The sequence below is a fragment of the Leptopilina boulardi genome, unplaced genomic scaffold, assembly GCF_019393585.1.
Source record: "Leptopilina boulardi isolate dan_hultmark-lab unplaced genomic scaffold, ZJU_Lbou_2.1 LbouV2_248, whole genome shotgun sequence".
In the NCBI taxonomy this organism is placed as follows: domain Eukaryota; kingdom Metazoa; phylum Arthropoda; class Insecta; order Hymenoptera; family Figitidae; genus Leptopilina; species Leptopilina boulardi.
The window spans coordinates 597156-623658 of NW_026137805.1; the positions used below are offsets into that span (position 1 = coordinate 597156).

Here is a 26503-nt window from a genome sequence, read left to right on the forward strand (position 1 = left end):
ATTAATTTTAAATATACAATAATTAATCAATTCTCGTCACACTTTCTCAAATCATTCGTTCCTTAATGGTAATGAAAAAAACTAACATTTAAAAAAAAAAATTTCAAATTTTAAAGCAATAAAAAGGTTCGTGCAAAAAATTGAATCCCTGAAAAAATATCAGTTTGTCAAACAATAATAAAAAATTATCATTCAACAACTGTGAATATAAAAAAATTAATAAAATTTAGTTTGATAAACGGGAAGGCATGAAAAAGTTTTAAAACAAATTTTTTAGAATTATTATCATTTAATAGAATCTTATTCTGTAGAATATTACTTTTTTAGAATATTAAATTGTTTAAATATTAATTTTGCAGAATTTTCATTAAACTGATTATTAATGTTACAGAAATTTTATTTAGATGAAAATTAATTTGACAGAAATTAAATTTGATCAAATTTTAATTTGTGAGAAACACTGTGTTTGTAAAATATTAATTTTGAAGAATAGTAATTTAAAAGAATTTTAATTTTCCAGAAAGAAGATTATAATAGAATATTAATATAAAAAAGTACTCTAAAAACGGCATTTTTTCAATTTTTAAGGTGTTTTCCAAAACCTTAGGTGTTTTAATAATTCTGATAACGAATTCGTCTATGCGGTCCCGGAAATAAAAATTTTGTTGCACCGTGTAATTTATTTTTCCGTGTAGTTATAAAAAAAGTAATAATAGATAATATAGCTTTTCTCATAAAAATTTATTTTTTTCTTAATCTATGATACTTAAAATTCGACATATTTGTAGGTAAAATATAGGTATTGTCATTCATTTCTGATATAACCTCTAGAGACTACGAATGTTTAAAAAGTATTGTACAAAAAATTTCAATTGTTAATAACTATTTTAATTTGAAATTTTTTTTGAAAATTCTTTTACAATATAATTTGTAATAGTCTACACTATTCGAAAATATATTTTGACTTTTGTTTTCTACAAGTGTTGGTGATATTGGGGTTTCAATATTATTGAGATCACATTAGGTAAGATAATATTCATTATTTTTATCATTGAAATCCAGGATATCATAATTATAAAATTATTATCATTATTATATATATTATTATATCCTGTTATTATTCTCGTAAGACGGGGTTATTTCGCTTATTGCAGGTAAATTCGCTCACCAAGTTATATGCTTCAAAATAGCTTGAAAATAAAAATTTGATACTCTTATTACCAAGTTTGCCCCCGATCGGATTAGGCTTAAAATTTTTGTAAAAGTATAAGTAGTTATTTTGAAAAAATTCTATGCATATTACTATATAACAAATTTTTTAATCCAAAAAAAAATAATATTTTTAATAAAATTTAATGTTAAAAATTTTAAAGCAATAAAGAGGCACGTGTAAAAAGTTGAATCCTTGAAAAATTATCAGTTTGCCGAACAATAATAAAAAATTATCATTCAACAACTCTGAGTATAAAAAAATTAATAAAATTTAGTTTGATAAACGGGACGAATGCAAAAGTTGTAAAACAAATTTTTTAGATTTATCATTTGATAGAATCTTATTTTATGCAATATTACTTTTGTAGAATATTAAAATGTTTAATTATTATTTTTGCAGAATTTGTATTAAACAGATTTTCAATGTTGGTAGAAATTTTAATTCGAACAAAATTAATTTGCCAAAAATTAAATTAATATTCTTTCTGGACAATTAAAATTCTTTTCAATTACTATTCTACAAGACAATGTTTCCCTTAAATTAAGATTTGATCAAATTTAATTTATGGCAAATTAATTTTGGTCTAAATAAAATTTCTGCAACACTGATAATCGGTTTAATGAAAATTCTGCAAAATTAATATTTAAACAATTTAATATTCTGCCAAATTAATATTCTACAGAATAAGATTCTTTCAAATAATAATAATTGTAAAAAATTTGATTTAGAACTTTTTCATGCGTCCCGTTTAACAAACTAAACTTTATTAATTTTTTTATATTCAAAGTTGTTAAATGATAATTTTTTATTATTGTTGGACAAACGAATTTATTTCAAGGAATAAATTTTTTACACGTACCTCTTTATTGCTTTAAAATTTTTAACATTTATTAAATTCTTTTTAAAATGTTAGTTTTTTTAGGATTTAAAAAATTGTTGTAGTTAAATTGGGGTATAGTATTAATTTATTAAATTGCATTTAATTTTATGTCTAACCATAAATCAGATATAAAAAAACTTTAATTATAAATTATTATTATTACATTATTATTTATTTATGATTATTTTTTTAATGCAAAGTTTCACAAAGTAACAATTTTGATCAAAATGTGTTCTTTTTGCTACTAAGCGAATGTAAAATAGTAAAAACTGATTCAAAACACAGATTTTTCGGAACGAAAAAAAATTACATGGATCAAAGATTACATTTTACAAACAATTTAAATTAGCAAATCCACATAACATTTACCTAACACGTTAATTTGTTTCAGGATCAACACAATGAACAACACAACAATCATTGTTGAGCAGTCACAGAACTTTCAATTTCTTTCCGTTTGTCACTACATTAATCTTCTGGGTATTTTTTTTCATAATAAAAATTATATTACATTTGAGCAGCAAAGTCAATCTGACATTGTTGTCCGCACTTTAATTGAGCGTCTAACGAAATCGAAAAATGAAACCCGCCTGAAAAGTTACATTCTAAGAGCATTACTAAAAGGAACTGATCTCTATGGTGGTGAAGAAGATGAAAAACTTGACATGAAATATGTAAACGAAACATTTAAGTACATCATTAATGGCGTACTGTTTCCCAACTATAGCAACATTAATTTGTATTTGGCTGAAATGATTCAGAATTCAGATAATTTAAATTACTCAATTTTTAAGAAAGCCGTGTATAATCATCTCTTGCAACATCACTTCAATTGGGAATACTGTTCGCAAAAAAATTACACATCAACATTACCTCAATTGACAATTAAAAAAATTTTCGACGAATACATTTGGTCAATTTTTCCCCAACCCGAAGAAGACATGAGCATAATGGACGTTAAATACATTTATTCAATGGTAGGTTTAAATATCCTCAGGTCCACGTCATTGGATGAACCAAATCTTTCGTTCTCGGAATATATTTTAATCTCGCGAGAACTTGATTTGCAGCATATCGATAATGAAACCTATAAAATTGTATTATCGTATTACTCAACTGCAGCTTTATTTTTTTATGCCTCTAAAGGCAAAGGAATAAATAAAATTAATTTAAATGATGAATTTTGGAGAGAAGCTTATAAAATTTTATTTACCGAAATTGATATCAAAATGAATGAAATTGTAAGTAAAGAAATTGAGAATAGTTTGCCTTACAAACTGGAAAGGCAAATCAATAATACCAAAACTCGGACGATGATTGCCCGCGAAATACTTCTTCTTTATTGTTATCCTTCTGTCCATGGTGATTCGTCATGGTATCGTGTCTATATAGAAGGATATGTGTACTTGTATAAAACCGTGTACCTTTGGACACTAAAATCTATGCTCCAGCGGGATTGCAAAACAAGTCATTTTCCAGATTTAAATAATGTATTTTTTAAGCAATTTCCAAAACTAGAAAAACTGTACAAAGAAATGATAAGAAATTTAATTTCGAAAGTCTTAATCGACGGTGGTTTATTAGAAAAAATGAATCCAAATGTTACAGTGAATTCTGCAAAACCAATACTTCCCATGCCTTGTACCAAATCAGAGTGTGGTATCGACATAAAAATAAACGAAGACATACATGTAATATTTGCAATAATTGAAAACAAAAAAAAAGAATACTACGCTATTAGACAAGTGAAAGATGAATTGACATTAATTACAAGAAATGGAAATGAAAAAGAATTTCTTAGCGCTATTATCGATCCTAAATATTTAAAACTGCTCAAATCAGATAAAGAGTATTTTTTTGAACTGTCACCGTATAAATATAAAAATGAAAATTATAAATTTTTTGTTGAAAGAATTGCCAATATGAAGACAAAGGCGTTTATAACAAACATGACAGAAGTATATAATGAGGAAGTTCTTGATGAAAAAATTTCAAATATCGTGAAAATTTTTATCCCATTATACAATTGTATTGAAAGTTCAATAGCAGGTGACATAAGTGGAGCCACGTTAAGTTGTAGCCTGGATATTTTAAGTTTTCTTCCAGTTGTAGGTTTCTTTGTATCAAATTCATTTAAGATAGTCAACGGTGTCGGAGGTTCAATTATTAAGAATATTTTTATTACAAACGCTGTTGCAAAGTCAGCCGGAATTGTGACCAAAATGTCATTAACTGCAGCGTTAAAGGCAATTGCAAAAGATTCTGTTATTACAATCGCAAAACAAATTTTAACTAAAGAATTCTTTAAAGGTTTAACAATAGCCTCCCTTCGAACACTAGATCCTGGATTTGAATTACTTCACTCAATGGGCCGCTTTAGTTTTAAAATGTTAGGAAAACTGGTTAAAAATTTTGAATTAATGTTTAAAACTATATCACAAGCTAAAAATTTTATATTATCACTGAAAACCTTATTAATGAACATGAAACGAAATATACATCTGTTAACTGACATAAGGGGATTAGTACCAAAGGTTTTATTGAAGAAAAATAATTATGACATTGTTAGATACCATTATCCTGGTAGTTCACGTTTATTTGGACCTGAGTACATAAGATCAATTGACACAATTGCCGAATTAAGAACCGTGCAAGGAGCTTCATATAAGGTTCCAGTTGTTCCAGTAAAATCATCCGGTGAAATTTCTTACAAAGAATTTGTTCCAGAAATTAACAGTATAATTGGACCCGAAATGAAAATGGATAACAATGATCTTCTTCGTCGAGTTAAATATATGGTAGCGGATATGGTGGCTAGTGGACCGGAAATGAAAATAACTCGTGATTATCAAGTCTATCCTATTACAATAGAATGGAAAATAAAACCTGCGAATGAATACGACGAAAAATTAGTGTTACAAAAAGCATCTCAACCACTATCGGATGAATCCAATCTGTTAGAAGAAATAAATCACAATGTTCAGTCACAGAAGGGAAACTTAGAGTTACAAAAAGTACCAGAAATTTTTGAACAATATCATCATAAAAAATTTTCTCATGAAAAGAGAAAAAATCCAAATATAATGCGGGAAGATATGGAAAATATTAATCAACATCTACAAAAAGCAGAAGAATCATTGATTAATATCCCTAAGACTTCAATACATTCTGTACATGAAAAACCAAACACAATCATTAAAGCAGGTGATATACCAAACAGTTTCGAATATTCAACACCACAACTGCAAAGATTACAAGAATTTGCGGATAGTATCCCAGGAACGTCGAGACAAACTTTCCAAATTAAACCAAACTTAAAAATTGAAAAAGTCGAAATATTATCAGAAAATTACGTTCATTCTTCGCCATATGTGAAAGAAATACTAGAACAAGTGAAAAAAAATCCATATCTAAATCCAGATAAAAGAAAATTAGATACAATTTCAGGAAATATAGAAAGTATTGCAACACATCAACATAAAAAACCAAAAACATTGGATTTGGATGATATCCTCGGAACGTCAAAACAAAATAAACATAAAAATTCAAATTTAAACAAAAAAAATGTAAATACATTATCCGAAGGTTTAGAGAACTCTGCACATCTACCAGTACAAAGACTGTTACCTAACTCCGGGTTTAAAATAAAAGAATTTCTACTTGATCCAAACTTCTACGAAGCGATGTTAAAAACCCCAACTTACACAGATTATGTAGATTTATTAAAATTATGTAAATACCAACGTTTAAGCGTTATGATTGAAAAAGAAAGTAAAATGTTAAATTTACGTTATGCTTTAAATAATCTGGCTCGTTTTCAAATAGATAAAAAATTTCCATTAAAAATACCACGTAAACTCTATTTCACTCAAGAACTTAGCGACAATGAACTTTCAAATTTGTTAAATAAATTGAAAACAAAAGAGTTTTTCTTTAATGACATTACTATTTTGACAAATAAAGAATCAATGATTTTAGAACCATCATTAATTTCAGGAACAGAAGTACGTTACAGCATAACAACTACTTCTGCATATGGATTTGTAGACTTAACTAAGTTTCATAAAGACTTTGAAAATGATTACATAACATTTAGCGATGTTTTATTTACATTAAAGGATATTTCTGATGATGAAAGTAACAAAATTTTAAATATTGAATTAGAGCAAAAGAAAATATCATTTAATTCTTGGTATCATTGTTTAGATTCGGATTTGAGACAATTGTATCAGTTGGAAGAAAATGCACAATTATCAAGAATGAAAGAGATTAAAAATGTTGCCATTTTATTATCCAAGAATCATCCTTTAACTAGCTTAAAGGCAGTAAGAAACAATCTTCAAGAGTATATTTTAAGCACAAAACCAAGTTTAGATGTTCCAAGTTATCATGAATTTGCTAATGAAATGATAAATGGTAAATTTACGCATTCTTATCAGGATTGGAAAATAAATGCTCATCCCTATATTTTGGACGTGTTACATAAAAGATATTTAGATAGTATTTCTACAGTGAAAGAAGCAGAAAAAAGAATTAAAGAAATATATGGTTTCTTTTATTTACAAAATATAGATGAAGCTTTTTCTAAATATAATAAAATCAAAGATATTAGACAACATCTTCGATTTGAGGATTATTATATTTTGTATTCCTACACGCAGAGAAAGAGTTTATTAAATATTGGTGTACAAAGACGACTGGATGCTGCAGTTAATCGACTTGCGCTTAGACAAAGTGACACAAATAGAGTAAATTTAATGTTCCATCGTGCTGAAATGATTGATAAAGATTATGCTTCGCGCCTTTTAGAAATGGAGGAAAAACATTCTATTACACTTAATGAGCATATGATAGTGTATCCAGATCGTGAAAGTGAATTAGCAAATTGTCTAAATATGAAGCGTAGTTCATCAGAAATTCCGTTGTTAATGGATATTAGATTAAAAAATACGGCCGGTCTTGCTGACATTGGTAATGTCATTTCCGAGGGAAATCCATTTTATATCATGTCATCGAGGTCTGATCTTATATTGGAGAATATAGTATATCTTGACAAAATTGGAGATACGGAAGTGGTGATTATGAAAATGGTGGATGGTGGAAGTTCAACGGAAAAAAGAATGGTTAATATCGCAAAGAATCTTGAGCAATTATATTCCACAGATACCAAGTTTTACTCGGAATTTGGTAATTAGATTTCTGTAAAATTTCTTGTTTTTAAAATAATATATACAGTGTGCGTGTCACATATATATATATATATATATATATATATATATATATATATATATATATGACATTAATCAACGTATTGGTGGTGGAAAAAAATATCTACTTCTTATCTAGATTGTAAAATTATCATCTCTGATAATTTCGATTTAACTAATTCGATGGTACATAAACTGAGTTGTAAGGTTAATCATTTTTGTAGTGATCTTCACTTTTTTGGTCGCTTAATACATTTACTAGCAAAATTAAACGCGCGAAATTAGGGATGTCATTGTTTATTATAAAGAAATTAAAATTAATATTATCAATAATATTTTTAATTTATTATAATATTATTACATTGTTAATAATAATTCCTTAATTTTTATCAAATAGAAAAAAATATTTCTTGATTTTTTTTTTATTATCTGTCGATAATTTTTCAGAAATTCTTCAAGAAAATTTTCGATTTAAAATGTAAATTGATAATTTTTAATATAACATATATCGGTAAAGGTCTTGTAAAAATTTCTTATCATCAAAATATTTATCATTAAATAAAATTTTTTATTTTTTATTATATAATAATAAATAATAATAATTATTATTAATCTATTATATGAAATATATAAATTTTCAATTGTCTATAATAAAAAAAAATATTTTGCAAAAAAAAATTATAATCAAAAAATAATAAAAATATTTGTTATTAAATGAAATTTTTTATTTTTTATTATTATATAATAATAAATAATAATAATTATTATTAATAAATTTAAATTAATAAATAAATAATTTATAAATTATTTAAATTTAATATTTAATATATATTATTCAATATTCCTAATTAATTAATTAATGTAACATATATAAATATATATAAAATATAATAATTTAAATTTTATTTTAAATAAAAATTATATAAAAAAATTTTATATTAAGTTAATATTTAAAAAAAAAAATTATTAAAAAAAATTAATATTTAGTCAAAATTAAAAATTTATATGTATATATAATATAAATTTTTTTAATTATAATAACAAAAATAACTATGTAAATATTTTGTGAAAAAAAAAAATTTTATTTGTAATATATAATATAAATAATAAATATAATATAAATAAATAATATAAAATTTTTTTTATTATTTTTAAAATTAATTAAATTATTGTGATGTAATTAAATAAATTTTTGAAATTTGATAAAATTATCAACTTATGCAGCTTACTCTAACAGCAATCGAATCAATTTTTCTCACAATCCTCACAATTTTTTTGCACGATTCTAACAATTTTATAATTTTTAATAATTAAAATACGACCGCACAAATGACAATGTCAAAACATTGAAAAATTTTAACCAACATAAAATAATGTCAAACAACACATTTAAAAAAAACAAAAGACCTATAACAAATACTAACTTCAGGTGTGGACAGAATGAACGAAAGATATTCACGATTATTATATGTAAAAAATAAAAAATAAAAGATTTACGTAACATGTTTTTTTCGACAAGCAATAACAATAATGTATCCATCTAAATAAATAAATATTATATTCGTTATGAAAAAATTATATTTTGATTACTTTAATGTTACCCTTAATAGCATATAATATTCAAATAAATAATACTAATAAAAAAATAATCTCTGAAACATGTAAAAAAATATGAAATGCACATTAAAAATATTTTTTATTTTAATAACTATTTCTGCATTAAGAATTTTTTTCTATTTGTTTAAAATAAATAAAAAAAATGTTCCTATCAATAATTAATTCATAATAATAATTTGATTAAAATTATAAAATAATAAATAAATTATCTCCGTCGATTCAAAATATATTTATTAAATTAAAAAAATGTCCTTTAAGAAAATGAAATAAGAGATTTAAAATTTGAAGAAAGGATTTATAAGAAATGGGGTGTATATATATATATATATATTTATATTTTAATCAGTATATTTTAAAAATTAACATTATTTACATATCAATAGTTTTTATTACACTTACATTAATAACTATTTATATATTATAGTAATTGATAATATAGTTTACAACAAAAAAAAAAATTATTTCTTAGAAAAATTCTTAGAAATCCGTGTGTTTTAAAAAAAGTTATACAAAAGCAATATTCTGTTTGTATCAAAAAAAAAATGTTTTTGAAAATTTTATTAAAGTTTCCAAAAACGTGCAGAAACACTTTAATTTTAAATATAAAAGTATTCAATTCTAACGTTTATTACTTTTTTTTTTATATATATAAATAGATAAAAGAAAAAAAAACAATAAAAATTCATTATTTTGATGCAACTTACGGACGGTTTTAACGCAAAAAACGTTTTTATTTAAATAACGATAGATAGAAAATTTAAATTTTTATGTTTTGCCATGCACATTTATTTTTTTTAATTGAGAAAATAAATTATTTCCCACAAATAATATGTTATATTTTTACAAATATATATATAAAAAGAAATTTTATAAATAAAACGTAAATTTTTATTTACGAATTTAATATTATTAATTAAATATGTAAAATTTAATCAATTTTGCTATATACTTGAATTGGTAAATTTTGTAAAATTTACTATACTTCAGTTGGTAAATTTTATTTTAATTTAGATACGGTAAATTTAACTATACGTAAATAATTATAAATTTAATTAATTATTAATTCATAAATTTAATTAGATTTAGTTTAATAAAAAAAAAAAAAAAAACAATTAAGGAAATTTCTAGTGATTCTATTCTCTTTTTTTTTTGCACAATAGCCGAATGTTAAAAACAGAAACATTTATATTAAAAACATACTATCGACTAGAAAATGTTAATTCTGATAATTTTGATGGGAAATTTTCAATTAATTTAATTCATATTATGTTTAGACTAAAATATCATTTTTTTTTTTAAACTAGAATCATTTAAATTTCATTTATTTCAAAATTATAGATATAATTTATAAATTAAAAATAATCGAAATTTGTTTCTTTTTTTATTATTATTTTATTATTATTACTATTAAAACATTGACTTAATAATAAATAAAAAAAATTCTATACTGCTTAATGGCAGTTTTAAAAATAATACGATAAAAACAGAAATTTAAATAATCACATTTCTGTATATATATATATTTCATGAAAAAAAAAAAATCACAATCGCAGAAGAAAAAATTAACTTGCTTTCAACAATTTATTAATTATTAAAAATTGAAAGATCATTAATTAATTTCTTTTTTCTTCTTCAGTTTTTCTTTTTAATAAATTTCTTCAAAGTATATTAAAACTATATATTTCTTTTAAGTATTTGACAAAATTCAAAGTCTTGATAGTTCAATAATAAAACGAAATTTTCAATTTTTCAAAAAAAAAATTTTTTTTTTCATTTGCATTTCCTCATTTCTTTTTTATTTTTTTGACTTTATTTTAATATTTCATTTTTGCAAATTGAAAATTTCGTTTATATAAAACATTCAAATACATTCAAGAACTTCATTTACTAGAAAAAAAAAAAAAAAAATCTTCCAATGAGAATCAAATATATTTTTAGAATAAAATTCGAAATCAATTAATTTTTTAAATGTAATAGAAATTTTCTTTCAAAATTCATTTTCATTAGTTTTTCAAATAGTTGAAAATTCTCAAGAAAAAAAAAAATAAAAAATATATTGATTATTTTCCAGTGAAGCAAACACAAAAAAAAAGAAAAAATATTTCACTTTTCGAAAATGAAAAGCTGTATACATTTTTAACTAATCGTAAAAAAAAATGAGCTACGTATGAAATATGTAAAATCCATTATACTTTTTGGTAAATTTCTTTTTGTTTTATCATGAAAAGGAATGATTGAGTTGATTTCTATAATAAAGAAAAGAAAACAAAATAGATAAAATTGACCTTTTTTATCTGTAAAAAAAAAAAAGGAAAAAAATCTAAACACAAAAATTTCACGCCCAAAATTCTTTGCAAACAGACAAAATATGGAAGCTCTCATCGATACTGTTCTTTTTATTGTACATTAATAATAATGATTCATTATTATTATTATTATTATTATTATTATTTCCGCATCATGCTGGAACATAGTCAAGTTGAATAGTCAATTGTCGTACGCCAGCTGCTTGAAATATCATTTGCGTATGTGCAAGTACATATTTTGGTTCAACAGTTCGTGCATCAACTTCTAATTTTAAGCAACCAACATAAATTTCTGAACTTAAACTCCAAAAATGTGGCTCTTGAACTCCAATAACACCCGACAATTGTTTCACTTTATTATAACATTGTGGTAATATTTTATCCAATCCCGTTGGTTGTCTTTGCATTAAAATAACGCCAGTCTCTTTTATTAACGGCACAACACTAAATGCAATTAACACAGCAATAAACATTGAACAAATTGTATCGGCAATCAACCAACCAAACCATTGTATCAACAATGTCGATATAATAACACCAACTGAACCAAGTGTATCAGCTAATATATGTAAAAAGACGCCTTTCATTATTTGTGAATTTTGTGGCGTTTCCATATCATGCGAATGATTATGATTATGATGATGATCGTCCACATGATTATGTGAATGATCATGATTATTGTAATTCGAATGACTGTGGTTGTGACCACCTCCTCCTCCATGACTGTGACCATGATGTCCACCTCCATGTTGAAAGACAAAAATTCCAATTAAATTCACCATTAATCCAGCAACTGAAATAATAAATAGTCTCTCGTGTTTTATTTCCGGTGGTTCAATAGCGCGTTCAATTGCCTCTGACATAATGTGCATTGCAACAACAAGTAATGATAAACCATTGATAAAACCGGCTATTACCTCAGCGCGTACATAGCCATATGTAAAACGTTCATTGGCACGTTTTTTTGTTATAACCGATGCAACAAGACCAGTTATTAAACCCGCACAATCAAATAACATATGAAATCCATCGGATATTAAACCTAAACTATTACTCCAAAATCCATATGATAATTCAACAAATGCAAATGCAAAATTAATAATTAAAAATGAAAATAAATTTCTTGTATTTTTATCAGAGAAAACAAGACGCAGCCAACTTTGTATTTTTTCTTTGATCCTTGTTAAAATATTTGGATTGTCACGATGATGTAGAGGAAGCATTTTATTTTAATTGTGTCCAACTTTTCAGGAAATTTTCTGTAAACATTTTTTTAGTTTTTAATATTTGTATTTTGTAAACAAAAAAAAAAAGAATTATTAATTTTAAATATTAATTAATTAATTATTTATAATTTCTCAAAATTATTCGTTTCTTAACGTTTAAAATAAAATTTATAATAATAATAATAATTTATTATAATTTATAATATATAATAATAATAATAATAATTGTTAATAATAATTGTAATAATAATTAAGTATTAAGTACCTTAATATAATTAATAATAATTGTTAATAATTGTTTATAATATTAATATAAAATAATTTTTTTTTAACAAATTTTTTGAAAAAATTGTACAATTTGCAAAATACATTTTGAGCAAATATTTTCTATTAAATAATAATTATTTTACTTTTTTTTTGTATTTTGATTTAAATTATAAAATTAAAAATATATTATATTTTATTTCATTTTTTTTTTTTTTAATTATTTTACTTTTTGTATATTTTATTTTTTGTACCTTTTACTTTACTTTTTTTTTTTTTTTCTTTTAAGTTGATGAACAATTGTAATTTTTATCCAATTTTTCTATTTACAAACAATCGCTGAATAGAATTAATAGTTGAAAATTTCGTTTTAAAAGTTAATAAACAAATTTAATTTTTAATTTTTTAAATATTTTAATTACTTAAAAGAAACATCAAATCAAAATTGTTGAGAATCTTTTAAAGAGAAAAAAAAGAAGCTTAAAAATTGAATAAAATTTAGATTTTTAAATAATTTTTAAGAAAAAAGAAAAAAATAATTATTATTTGGCAATAAATTTTGATTCAAAGAAAAATTTGGTTTATTTTTTTTTTTTTGTTTTGAAAATTGTAAATCTTTCAAAATTTGTAAATGTAGTAAATTTTAGAATAAGAAAATAAAAAATTTAAGGAAATACAATGTTGAAAATATTAATCTCTTTTTGAAATTTTTTTTTTGCAATAAAAAAGATTTAACAAAAAAAAATTATGCTGTTTTTTCTTGCTGTCTTCATAATAATTTTTTTTTAATTAAATTAAGAGAAAATAAAGAATTTAAGAAAATACAATGTCGAAGAAAAATTAGAAAAAAATTTTTTAAAGAAAAATTACGAAATTTCTAATAAGAAAAGAAGAAGTTGCAGAAAATTATTTTTTTTTTTACGAGAATTTTTGGTAAAATTATTTTACAAGAAATAGTCGGAAGAAAATAGGATCATTAACATTGTTTTGAATAAGCGAAGATAAAAATTGAAAAATAATTAAGAAAAATGTAGATAATATAAAATAGATAAAAATTAATATATGCTTAAGGATTTTTCTTTTTTAAATCAAGCAATAAAAATAAAGGAATTTCAATTTAGAAAAAACAGTTTAAAAATAAATAAATAAATAATTAATTCAATAAATATTTATTTAATACATTAATTAAATTTTATTATTACTTTATTTTGATATTTTATTTTTAATGAATTAATAATGTGAATAAAATTATTATTTTTTTGAATTTGAAAAAAAAGAATATTATTTAAATTACAGCTTCTTTTACAATTAATTAATAAAGATTAATATTAATATATAAAAAATTAGATTCTATTTTTATTTTTTTTCATTATTTTATTAATAATAAAAAATTAATATTAAAATTAATAATAATTTTTTAAAATATCACCAAAAAGAAACAATAAAATAAAAATTGTTAATTATTTATAATAATTCATAATAAATTGTTAATTAAAAATTAAATTACTAAAAATAGGTAAAAAAAAAATTAAATCCTATAATTCAATTAAAGAAATGGAAAATTCCTTTATTTTAAAAAATTAATTCAACAGAAGTTAAAAAACCAAAAATACTTTAAAAAGAATCAATTTTTTTTACTTTTTAGTTTTTTTTGTTTAAAAAAAATATTTTTTAAATTATACTCTCATTTTATATTCTAAACAAAATAAATAAATTTGTTTAGTAAAATTTTTGGTATTCGTCAAAACTCAGAATTTTTACTGTTGTATTTTTATAAATAAATATAAAACTAATTAAAATAATAATATAAAACTAGAATTTTGATAAAATAATTTTTTTTTCGACATAGATTTATTTAAATTTAAAATAAAAAATCAAAATTTCCCGAAAAAAAGAAACAATAGAACAAAAAAATCAAGATTTTCGTAAATATAATTCTAATTAATGCATTTATGGAAAAAAAAAAATAAATAAAATAAACTAAAGAAAATATTTTATACATATCACCATTAGAAAATAAAATTAATTTTTAAAAAAATTGACTTACCGTATGGGAAGCACATGTGTAAACGTCACAGGAAAATTTTAACGTCATTCAATAAAGATAGCGGCTGATTATTGACTTAACCTCTTTTTTTTTTTAAATAACTTTGAAGAATTTCATTGATATTGCAAAATTCGTATAGGGAAAATTATAATCTGAAAAAAAAATTTCCTTGATTATTTGTCTCGTTATTTTAGATATACACAATAAAAAAAATCACGATAAAATACAAAGGTTATGTTGCATATTGAATTATCTAACCTCTATATCGAAAATTCTTGCACTTGTCGCGCCTGTCAAAAATTATACATATATATATACAAAAAATGCACAAACTTATTTACGTGTTGTCCACTAAAAATTGTTGCATATTTCACCCCAAAAAAAAAAAAAAAAAAAAAAATTCCCACCACTTACAAAATTCTTTTTAAATATTTAAAAATTATTCTAATCATTGTTTTAACAAATTTGTTACAAAATATAATGATTTCAATGTTGATGACGTCCACAACACGGTTGGGTCGCTTATACACTTATTCCATTACTATTCGTAACTATATGTAAAATATGTATTAAAGCCGCGCAATTCAAAAATTATAAATTCCAATAATAATTAAAAACTTAATTTTATTAAATTAAATTATTAATTAATTTATTTATTAAAAGAAAATTTTTACTAAGAAAATAATTTACAAAATTCTTCATGGAAAATAGTATTTGTAATGAACGCCTAGAGGAAGGCAACACTCATTACACAACAGCAAGTATTTTCAGCGGGAAAATTTAAAAATTCAAAAATACTAATTTCTTTATAAAAAAAAATATTTCATTTAATTTTCAATAAAAATTATTTAAATATTTTTTATATTAATGAAACTTACTTCAAATCGAAAAAAAAAAATAATTCATTTGTTTTCCTTTTTTTTTTCACACACAATGGCAGTTTTTAAATGACAAGCTTATCTTTTTTTTTTTCTCATCCGTCTTGTACTAAAAAAAAAAAAATATCTATTTAAAACAACCAAAATTCTAGTGTTTTAACGACTGTTTATTAATAATGTCAAATTGTAAAATACGAATATTGTAACATTTACTCTCCTGATCAGTTAATTTGCATAATAAAAAAAAAAAAGGAAAAAAAATTGCTATTCATCACTATTTTTCTTCAATGACTATTAAAACAGGTTAAAAAGGTACTCAATTTTTTTTTACCTTTAAAAATTTATAATTTAAATGAAAAAGGTTTTCTCCCTTTTTTATAATAATTTTTTTTTTTTAATAAATAATTTATTTATTTTAAAGAAACGTACTTTTATTAATAACCAAAAAAAAATAATAAATTTAGATTTTAATGGAACGTTAAATAATTTTTTTCACCTCCATATGGAAAACTATGTGATTTTTTATGGATTTTTTTGAACAAATTTTTCTACATAAACAAGTGGTAAAATTTTAATTTTATTAAAAATAAATATATTTTTCTATCTTATTATTATTATTATTATTATTTATTTATTTTTACTGTAATAGAAAATAAAAGTTATTAATTTTTTAATAGCAATTAAATTTAAGTAAAAAGAGAGAAAATTTGGAAACGTGTTAAAAAAAAAGAAGAAAATTTTTTTAACATTAAATGCAGAAAATAAAAATTTTGATCAGGAGACAATAATTTTCCAATGCTGAAATTTTGGTATGGCCTCACGTTTAAGCCCTCGAAACTCGGAAGTAAACGCTCTTGAGCAACGTGGCTATTTTCTTGGCAAAAAAATTGGACAGGTGGAGAAAAAAAAAATTTTTTTTTCATATTTATATAAAAGATTAATAAAAAAAAAATATATTGTTTAATATTTTTTATTTATTTATTATTTATTTTTTAATATTTATTATAAATTATAATTAATAATAAATTAAAAAAATTATATTAATTATTAGTAGAATAATTAATATATTAATAAATTTTGATTTAAATATAAATTAATAAATAAATGAATTATAAAATTAATTTACAAAATTATTACTAAATATTTATTATAATATAATTTATTTATTTATTTATTTCTATGATTTTTTTCTACGATTTATTTAACTATTTTTTGTAAATATTTATTTACTATCGTTTTTTTAAAAAAAAAAATTATTATTTTTCAAATAATTATTGATAATATAAAATTTAAAAAAAAAATTATTTAATTGATTAACAGGGTTCATATGCCACTGTTCATTTGGCTGAATTCTCAGATGGCGTTAATCCAAAGAAAATGAAACTTGCTTGCAAAATTTTTGATAAGGATAAAGCGCCTCCGGATTTTTTAGATAAATTTTTTCCCCGCGAACTTGAAATTTTAACGAAAATTGAAAATCCTCACATTATTCAGGTTTTTTTTAAAAATATTATTTAATTTTAATTAACATTAAATTAATTAATTAATTTATTTAGTAATTAAATAATTCAATTAATTTAATATTAAAAAAAAATTAATAAAAATATTTTCTTTTACATAGGTACACAGTATTTTGCAACGTGGTCCAAGAGTTTTTATTTTTATGCGTTACGCTGATAATGGTGATCTTTTGGATTTTGTTAAAAAAAAGGGGGTAATACCAGAGCAACAAGCAAAATTATGGTTTCGACAAATGGCTTCCGGTTTACATTATCTTCATGGCAAAAATATTGCACATCGAGATTTAAAATGTGAAAATATTTTACTATCACGAAAATTTAATGTGAAATTAGCTGATTTTGGATTTGCAAGGTATTCATAATTTTTTTATTTTTTTGCATAATATATACAGAATTTATTGCCATTATTATTTTTTTAAAATTAACTAAAACACGATTCTTGTTTTATCAAACGAGAAAATAAAAATTTCCCTTACCGACTGTTGAAAATGTAGAAATCTACTGTGACGTCAGTCGGTAAAGAAGGAAATTGTTTTGCCAACAGTCGGTAAAGAAGGAAATTGTTTTTACCAACAGTCGGTAAAGAAGGAAATTGATTTACCAACAGTCGGTAAAGAAGGAAATTGTTTTACCAACAGTCGGTAAGAACACTTGTTTTTTCTTCTTCTAGATTTTGCATTGATGACGATGGACGTCGTGTTTTGAGTCAAACTTATTGTGGATCAGCAGCGTACGCAGCGCCGGAAGTTGTATCCGGTACACCATACAATCCAAAATTGGCCGACGTTTGGTCATTGGGCATAATACTTTATATAATGTTAAATGCCTCAATGCCATTTGACGATTCAAATTTACGAAAACTTTTAAAGGATCAAATGTCAAGAAATTGGATATTTCGTTCACGTGTACGTGACGCAATTACGTCACAGGCAAAAAGTATCGTTAGACATATTCTTGAGCCCGATATTACACTTCGATTAACATTGGATCGTGTATTGGCGCACGATTGGGTTCGTGTGAGAAAAGATAAAAGTAATTTAATAGCTGGAAGACTTGTACATTCGGCGCCTCCAATTCGACCACAAGTATAAAAAAAAAAGAAGAATGGCAAAAATATACAATTACATATTTTTCCATTTTCATTCATTAAAATTCATTGATAAAGTAGATTTTCTACATTACCGACATTTTTTAGCCAAGACTCAAACCAATCTGTATTGTTTGTTCTACCAAACATTTTTTTTTTTGGTACGAGTCTCTGCTAACTGTTGATAAAAGAAATCTCTAAAACAAAGTTTTTTTTTTCCTTTCTAGAATCCAAATCATTCGGAAACTGATTCTAAAATTGAATCCGAAAGAAGTAGTGTAATTGGGAAATCATTGAAAAAATAATGGACGTGAAAAATAAATTAAAAAATAATTCCTTCAAATAACTCTCAAAAACAAAATTCACAAGAACAAAAGAAATTTTATATCGTAATTTACTGTAACAAAAATTTTTTTTTATAACTTTACACCTTTTTTGATAATGGTATTTCATTTTTATTTCTCTTTAAGAAATATGATTTTTAAAAATATATACTAGAAATTGTTCTACTCTACCGACAGCTGAAAAAGTAGATTTCTACTATATCGACCGTCGGTAAAGAAGAAAACCACACAAAAAGTAACATTATAGCAAAAGTGATTAAAAAATTTCCTAAAATTATATACAAATACAATTTTGCAAATAAATAAAAAAAAAACTCATCCTTTTGTCTTCAATTTGCACTTTATTTGAATCTGACATCAAATTAAAAAAATGAAACCACACAATCGTGTCACTATTTTGGCAAGCAAATGTCAATTATTACTATATTCTCAAAAATATTTCTTTATAATCATTAATTGCTTCTTAAAAAAATTAAGAACTATTTTTTAAAAAAAAATTGTTATTTTTATGATAAAAAATAAATAAAGTAATTAAAATATTCATAATCTCTACTTAAATAAAGCAGACTTTAATGTCCCTTAACGTTCCATTCGCGAAAAACTGCAAGTATATGATTCAATTTTGTCTTCCATTCCATTAAATCATGAAGAGAATCGCACTGTAAAAGATGCCTGAAAACAAAGATTAATATTTTTTTTTCTTTTTTTCGATTAATTTGAAACTTACAAATTCTATATTAGTGACATTTTCTTAAAATAAAATTCTTGTCTTATGAAACGAGAAAATGAAAATCTGAGTTACCGACTGCTAAAAAGGTAGAAATCTACAGTGACAGCAGTCGGTAAAGAAGATAATTGTTTTTTACCAACAGTCGGTAAGAATTCTGTTTTATCGATATTTTAAGTAGAATAATTTTTTTCTTAACAATCGAAAAAATCTGCCTTACCGACTGCTGAAAAAGTAGAAATCTACTAAATCAGCAGTCGGTAAAGAAGAAAATCGCTTTACCAACAGTCGGTAAGAATACTGTTTTATCGATACTTTAAGTAGACTAATTCTTGTCTTAGCAATAAAAACAAAAAAAATCTGCCTTACCGACTGCTGAAAAAGTAGAAATCTACTGTGACGTCAGTCGGTAAAGAAGAAAATCACTTTACCAACAGTCGGTAATTAAAATTTCAAACTAATAATTGCCTTAAAAAATGTAACATGCCAAAAAAAATATAATTACTTGATAATAGTACAGCTTGGACGCAATTCCATGACACCACTATTTCTGTCATCTTTAGTTCTTTGTCGCGATACCTCAATGACAAATGTTCTTGGCCTTGCACAAAGTGTTCGGCTAATTGTCGTCACATGATCGTTTAATGATTCCATCAAATTAATTGTCAATAGTGGTGGTTTTACTTCCTGTTCACGTGGATAATTCCAAAACATAAGCATATGTTTTTCTAATACACACCATCTACGATTCCAAACCGCATAGCCACCCATTTCATCACCATAATTTAAAAAACCAGAATGATAACCACCCACGTCGAAGTGACTCTTTATGGTTAAATCTATTGAATTATGTAATACAGAATTTCTTGGCATCTGCAAAATATAAACGCCACCAAAAAAAAAAAAATTAGAACTACCTTATCGACTGTTGAAAAGGAAGAGATCTAATGTATCAACAGTCGGTAAAGTAGAAATTTACTTTACCAACCATCGATAAATAAGGAAAAAAATTGAACTATTTGAAGATAAAAATTGTATCAACTTACAGATAATAATGGCCACGGTGGATACAGAGAGAGATCATGAACTTGTAGCTCAACATATCCCTGAAGAATAAAACTAGTTTCCCTAATACCGGAGAATTTAATCTCATGACTTCTCATTGAAACTGAACGTTCTGATCTCTTTAATAATTTCGTTGGCGATGGACATGTTGTGTCACGATCTAAATTTTTTACATGAATTTTTTCGGCATTTGAAATATGAAATTTAGTACTAAAAACTCGTACAAGAATTTTAAAATCGGGATTTAAATTTGGAATTTTAATTGAGCCGGTGAATGGAATTTTTTTATTTTGCTCATCAATGGGACATGTAACCGCCTGTGTTGACCATACAGTTAAACCTTGTGAAACAACAATGACAAACCATTCGACAATATTTTTTTCTCTTTCTCTCTCTGAAATTATGTCCTTTAATGTTAGAGAAAAATTATCGACAACTATCTCGGCTTGTTGAATAAATGATGTTTCCACTTTTGTACTCGAGGCAATGGCTTTTATTTCATGAAAGAGAGCTTGTTTTTTAAGTGTCGCTATAAGTAGAAGACGATCTGATTCAACTTGTTCTGGTGACGCTTGAAACATTTTCATTGATCGACAATAGTCAAGTGCTTTACTTGCTTGATAAATACGTGTTTGTTGTATATTCACTTCCTGTATAAGTGGTTGTAATTTTTCATTAAGTTCATTGCTTATTGGTAAAATTGGATTCCATACTTGTTTCATTGTTTCTTTGAGACTTGGACGAAATTTCTGAAAAATTAGAGCCTTAATTTTAAAGGCACTCTCACACCTTTTTGGCTGCCTGCAAGTTACCATGGCAACGCATGAGAGTGAGTGCGACAGAAAATTTAAAAATTTGAATATTCAAATTTTCTGTCTCACTCACACTCGTGCGTTGCCATGGTAACCTACAGGCAGTAGGCAGGCAGCCAAAAAGGTGTGAGACTGCCTTAACCCCAGATAGTAAAACTTTGGTAGAAAAGTACCCTAGGGAAAAATTCAAACTACGGCCCTGGCAATTGCCAATGACCCTACCTAAACGCTACTGCGCTTGCGCTACGACAACTCTCTTATAGGTCGAAAAAAGCGCGCTTATATAAAATGCTTAATAATATGAAAACGTTAATAGAACAATATTTTCACTATTGAATTTATTTTGTTAGTTAATTATATAGCTTCATAATAAAAAAATATTAATTTACTTAATTCTACTTAATTATGTAATAATAATAATAATAATAATAATAGTAATTATTATTATTATATTAATAATTTTATTATATTTATATCATTATTGTTGTTATTTTTTTTATAAAATGTAGGTATAATCTATTATTATTATCATCAATTTAATATTTATTAATTAATTATGTAATATATTATTTATTTTTGTTATTATTATTATTAAATTATTATTAATTAATTATCTATGATATATACATATATTTTTAGAAAAATTTAGCGAAATTTTGTTGTACTTTTTTTATGAGAAAAATTTGAATTGGGAAAAAAGTATAAATTTATTGAAAATAATGATAATAATAATAAATAATATAATAATTAATTTTTAAATATTATATTCATAATAATAATAATAATAGTTTATAAATATTTTATTTAAAATTTATGACAATAATGATATAAATATAATAAAATTATTATTATTATTATTATTATTATTATTATTATTATTATTATATACTTAAATATATTAAGGAAATTAGTATTTTTTTTATTAGGAAGCAATATAATTAACAAAAGAAAATAAATTCAATGGTGAAAATATTTTTATATTGCTTTATTAAAGTTTTCTTATTATTAAGCGTTTTATATAAGCGCGCTTTTTTCGACCTATGAGAGAGTTGTCGTAGCGCAAGCGCAGTAGTGTTTAGGTAGGGTTATTGGAAAGGCAACTCTGCCCTGGCTTAACGGTCATAGCGGCACCCTAACCTTAATTCAGCTTATAGTTAATATCAATTTTAACCCCAATTATTTACTTTTATAAAAAAAAATAATTATTTATTAATATTATTGTTTGCCTGACTTTTTCCTAACCTTTTTCCAACTTTTCTTTAATAAATATTTTAATATTAAAAAAATGAAAAGTATCAAATATTAAAGTATTTTTATGATAATAAAAAAAACATTTTATTTATTAGCATTATAAACTTTTTTTTGCATCGAAAATTTTTTCAAATTCATAAAAATGTTCATTTTTGGCAAATTTTTAAAAAATTTCCCTGACCGCTGGACAGCCTGATATGTTTTTTTTTCTACAGAAGCAAATACTAAAAATGTTACCTAACCTAAAAATATTAGAATATTGATACAATGTTGTGAATATTACTGCAATTTTAGGTGTTGTGTATAAAAATTTACACTCCTAAAGTGAATAGGTTTTACAAAAATGAATGCAAATGCAAAATTGGCAAATAGGGCCATAGTCATTGCCTAAAATTATATAAATCATAGAGGAGCAAACTCAATCACATTAATATGAACCAAAGAAGATGGAGCTGCAGTCGTTAATTTTTTCTTTTTTTAATATTGGCGCGAATTTTTGAATATTTCATTAAAATATTAAAAATTAAGAAAAATAATTAGAATATTGGCGCAAATTTTTGAATATTTCATTAAAATATTAAAAATTAAGAAAAATAATTAAAAAAAATTAATAAAATATTTACATAAATAAAAAAAAAACTAAAAAAAATTTAATTCCATTTAATCAAAATTCATTAAAATGAAAATTAATCTAAATTCTCCTGAAATGAAAATTCCGTTAATTGTATGGCAATTCCGTTAAATGAAAAAATTTTTTTTAATAATCTTTTTGTTGAGAAAATTCTGCTTAGATAAAAATTTCTCTACTAGAAAAAAATGTGATAAAAAATTTTAAATATTTGATAAAAAAATAAAATAAAAAAATTTTTTAATTTAAACTCACCTTTTTAATACGTTTCGATAATGATCTATAAGCGCTGATTGTTCGATTCAATGTTGAATGTCGTGAAAAATGTTGTTGTCTATTTTCACTACGCGATGAATTTAAAAGCAAACTATTATTAAGTGATGTTCTATCGCCTGACAATAATTCAGTTGCATCTAAATTTGAATTTGTCTTATCCAAACCATATGTCATTGATGTACAATATAATTCTTCGCCTAATGCTTCCTCTAAAAATTTCTCCACCTCAAATGATATTGAACAATCGGAAATTCGTTGACTTTTCTTTTCATTATCATCGGGTGTTGCCGGTGAATTTGGATTTATTGATGATATTATACTTTCAATATGTGATGGTGAATTGGTTGTTGTTGTTGTTTTTTTCGTTAAATCATAATTTGATGATTTTCTCGTTGATTCTAAATTTGGTTTTGTTCTCCATGGCATTGGTGTTTTAAATCGAAAGAAACTTGAATTTCTTCGTACAAAATTTGTTGATTCAATTTCAGTTTTTGTGTTTTTCTTTGATTTTTGTTTAAATTTTTTTTTATCCATTTCATTTATTGGCGTTTCAATTATTTCTTCTTTGAATTTATTTTCTTTCTCTATATTATTTTCAATTGATTCTTGATTTTTTTCAATTAATTCTTCATTTTTGTTGATTGATTCGTTTTTTGTTTCTTGAGATATTGATTTTGTTAATTTATTTTCAATTTCTTCGGATTCTTGAATACTTTGATTGAATAATTTCCGTGGTGTATAAAATAATGATGATGATGATGTGACCAATGATTTCGGTGAAATTGGAAATTGAAAAAATTGTTTTGGTGTGAGAGATTTTTTTAAAACATCAGGTTGAATTTCAAGATTTTTTATCTCCTCGTCTAAATTGTCAATGATTGATGATAAATCTAATGATTCATTTTCAATTGATTGTGTTTCATCATTTAAATTCTCGAGATTTTTTGATATTGATTCAGCGTTCGGAAGTTTTGTAATTTTAATATCATCATTTGGAATAATAATATCTGTATTATTTTCATCAATCATTTTACAAGTGACTTTTAATAATTCCGGTGATTTGTTATTATCAAAAAAATCAATTGCATCATTCCAATTGTTATTTTTAATTTCTAAATATTGAATATTTTCATTGTCAAGACCCTTAACAAATGTTGAAAGTGACAAATCATTAATTGAATTTTCCATTAATTTTTGTGATTCTTCTTTTGGACTTTCAATTATTGACGAATTATTTTTATCATTAATTTTTATATCATTTTTGGAAAAATCAATATTTTGTGTTGAAAAATATTCCGTATTCTCCTGTTGTTTTGGTGAGAGAAATTCATCAGGTGATGTGAATTCTGATTTTGAAAAAAGAAATTCTGAACGTGGTGAAAAAAATTTTAATGATAAATCTTCTTTTGGTGAAATTGGTAAATTTTGTTTCATTACACAATTTTTTGTTGATATAAATTCTTCACTCGATGTTGTTATCATTTTTTGAAGAAAATTACTTTTTGGCGATAGAATATTATTACTATTTAATGATGATATTGTTTTTGATAAATTATTATCATCATTAATTTGTGTATCTAAATTTTTTATTCCTTTTTTATTCATACTTTCAAAATAATTATTAATACATTTTTTCACTGTATCCTCCCATTCAACATGTGATGATGATTCATTATCATCATTTTTTTGACAAATTTTTGAATTATTTTTACTACTTGTATCGGATAATTGTGATAAATTTTCTTTTTCAAATTTTTGTGATTTCTCCATATTGTCATCATTTTTTAATTCGGAAAATTGATTTTTTTGAAAAAATTCATCAATTGTAAGATTTTTCGGTGAATCATTAGTGATATTTATTGTTGATGAATTTAATGATTCAAAATAATTTGCTGGTATTTTTGACCATGATGTTGATGTAATACAATTATTTTTTTTATTACTTGTTTCATTATTTATAATATTGTTGGCATTTTTTTTTAAACGAATTTTACTTTCTTTTTTTGTTATTTTAAATTTTCGTTTCTCAACTTCTTCGTTATCTGTTGGAGATAAAAATACGAAAAATTTACTCTTTTTTTTTTTTGTTGTAAAAATATTAGTTTTTAAAAGAGTAAAAAATAAATAAATAAAATTAAAAAAACGAAAAAAAAATTCCAAAAATTGTTAATTTATAAAATATATGAATTAATTTTAAAAAAGTTTATAATAATAATTTATTATTATTATTATTATTGTTTTGAAATATAAAATTAGATTAATTTGTTATAATTAAATTAAAATAAAAATAATTTTCGATTTAAAAATCAAAAAAAATATATAAAAATTAAATTTAAATATAAAAAAAAAAAATATCTTACCAATTGATTGTTCATCTTGAGAATTATTATTTTCAATTGCTCGTAAAATATTTAATTTTCTCCTCAAAGAACTAAAATTAGATACTTCTTCATTATTTCCTTTTTTTAAACCTGCTCGACGTAGCATTCGCTAAAATAAAAACAAACAAATAAATGACCTTTTGTTGAAGGAGATTTGATTTTATCAATTTATTTTATTTTTTGCCTAATTTTATTTTTCTTTAATTATAAATTTAAAAATCATTAAAAAAAAAATCTTTTATTTAAAAAGAAAAACAAAATTTTTTTTTTTTCACTTACACGAGTAAATTGTTCTTGTTCCTCGTCCATGAAGTTTAAAATTTAATTTTCCTTTTTCTTAATTTTAATAACGAAAATTCCAAACCATTCGAAGGAAAAACTGTTTCGATACTGAATATATAAATATAAACATAAACACAAATTAATTGAGAACAAAGTAGGCAAAGCAAAAATTTTAATTCCTAGAGAAATTTGACTATATTATATACGTAATTATTATAATTATACGTGATTTATATATTTTAAAAATAAAAATTGTAATTTTATAATTGGTATTTAATTTAATTAAAAATTATTTAAATTTATTTAGAATGTTGAAAGTAAAATGGTTTTATTATTAGAAAATTTAATATAAATTATTGTTTTTTTCTAGATTTTTGTTTATTAATTGTTATAAAATATTAAAACAAATTGTTTACATACCTTGTGTCACATGGAAATCGCGTTTTTTTTCAAAGGTTATTTATGCAACAGGGTTGAGTAGTTGGTTACACT

General features: G+C 23.2%; 4 protein-coding genes across 4 annotated transcripts; 2 read left to right on the forward strand and 2 right to left on the reverse strand.

Moving 5' to 3' along the window:
- The first annotated feature begins 795 nt into the window (after window positions 1-795).
- On the forward strand, window positions 796-7388 carry LOC127280486 (uncharacterized). Its single transcript, XM_051303500.1, has 2 exons — window positions 796-1024; window positions 2485-7388. The coding sequence occupies exon 2, from the start codon at window positions 2495-2497 to the stop codon at window positions 7286-7288; it is 4794 nt and encodes a 1597-aa protein (XP_051159457.1). The 5' UTR covers window positions 796-1024; window positions 2485-2494; the 3' UTR covers window positions 7289-7388.
- Window positions 7389-11120: 3732 nt separating this feature from the next.
- Window positions 11121-15278, reverse strand: LOC127280523 (zinc transporter 7-B). The gene is made up of 3 exons (XM_051303568.1): window positions 15019-15278; window positions 14761-14912; window positions 11121-12482 (listed from the first exon to the last, which is right to left on the reverse strand). The coding sequence occupies exon 3, from the start codon at window positions 12444-12446 to the stop codon at window positions 11376-11378; it is 1071 nt and encodes a 356-aa protein (XP_051159525.1). The 5' UTR covers window positions 12447-12482; window positions 14761-14912; window positions 15019-15278; the 3' UTR covers window positions 11121-11375.
- A 466-nt stretch (window positions 15279-15744) lies between these two features.
- Window positions 15745-18907, forward strand: LOC127280524 (testis-specific serine/threonine-protein kinase 1). The gene is made up of 7 exons (XM_051303569.1): window positions 15745-15950; window positions 16103-16201; window positions 16316-16533; window positions 16959-17132; window positions 17260-17510; window positions 17829-18243; window positions 18473-18907. Exons 3-7 carry the CDS (start codon window positions 16450-16452, stop codon window positions 18548-18550), a joined length of 1002 nt encoding a protein of 333 aa, XP_051159526.1. The 5' UTR covers window positions 15745-15950; window positions 16103-16201; window positions 16316-16449; the 3' UTR covers window positions 18551-18907.
- A 3-nt stretch (window positions 18908-18910) lies between these two features.
- Window positions 18911-26495, reverse strand: LOC127280493 (anillin-like). Its single transcript, XM_051303515.1, has 7 exons — window positions 26432-26495; window positions 26009-26119; window positions 25709-25838; window positions 23328-25390; window positions 20363-21130; window positions 19822-20189; window positions 18911-19261 (listed from the first exon to the last, which is right to left on the reverse strand). The coding sequence occupies exons 2-7, from the start codon at window positions 26036-26038 to the stop codon at window positions 19159-19161; spliced, it is 3462 nt and encodes a 1153-aa protein (XP_051159472.1). The 5' UTR covers window positions 26039-26119; window positions 26432-26495; the 3' UTR covers window positions 18911-19158.
- Between the last annotated feature and the right edge of the window lie 8 nt (window positions 26496-26503).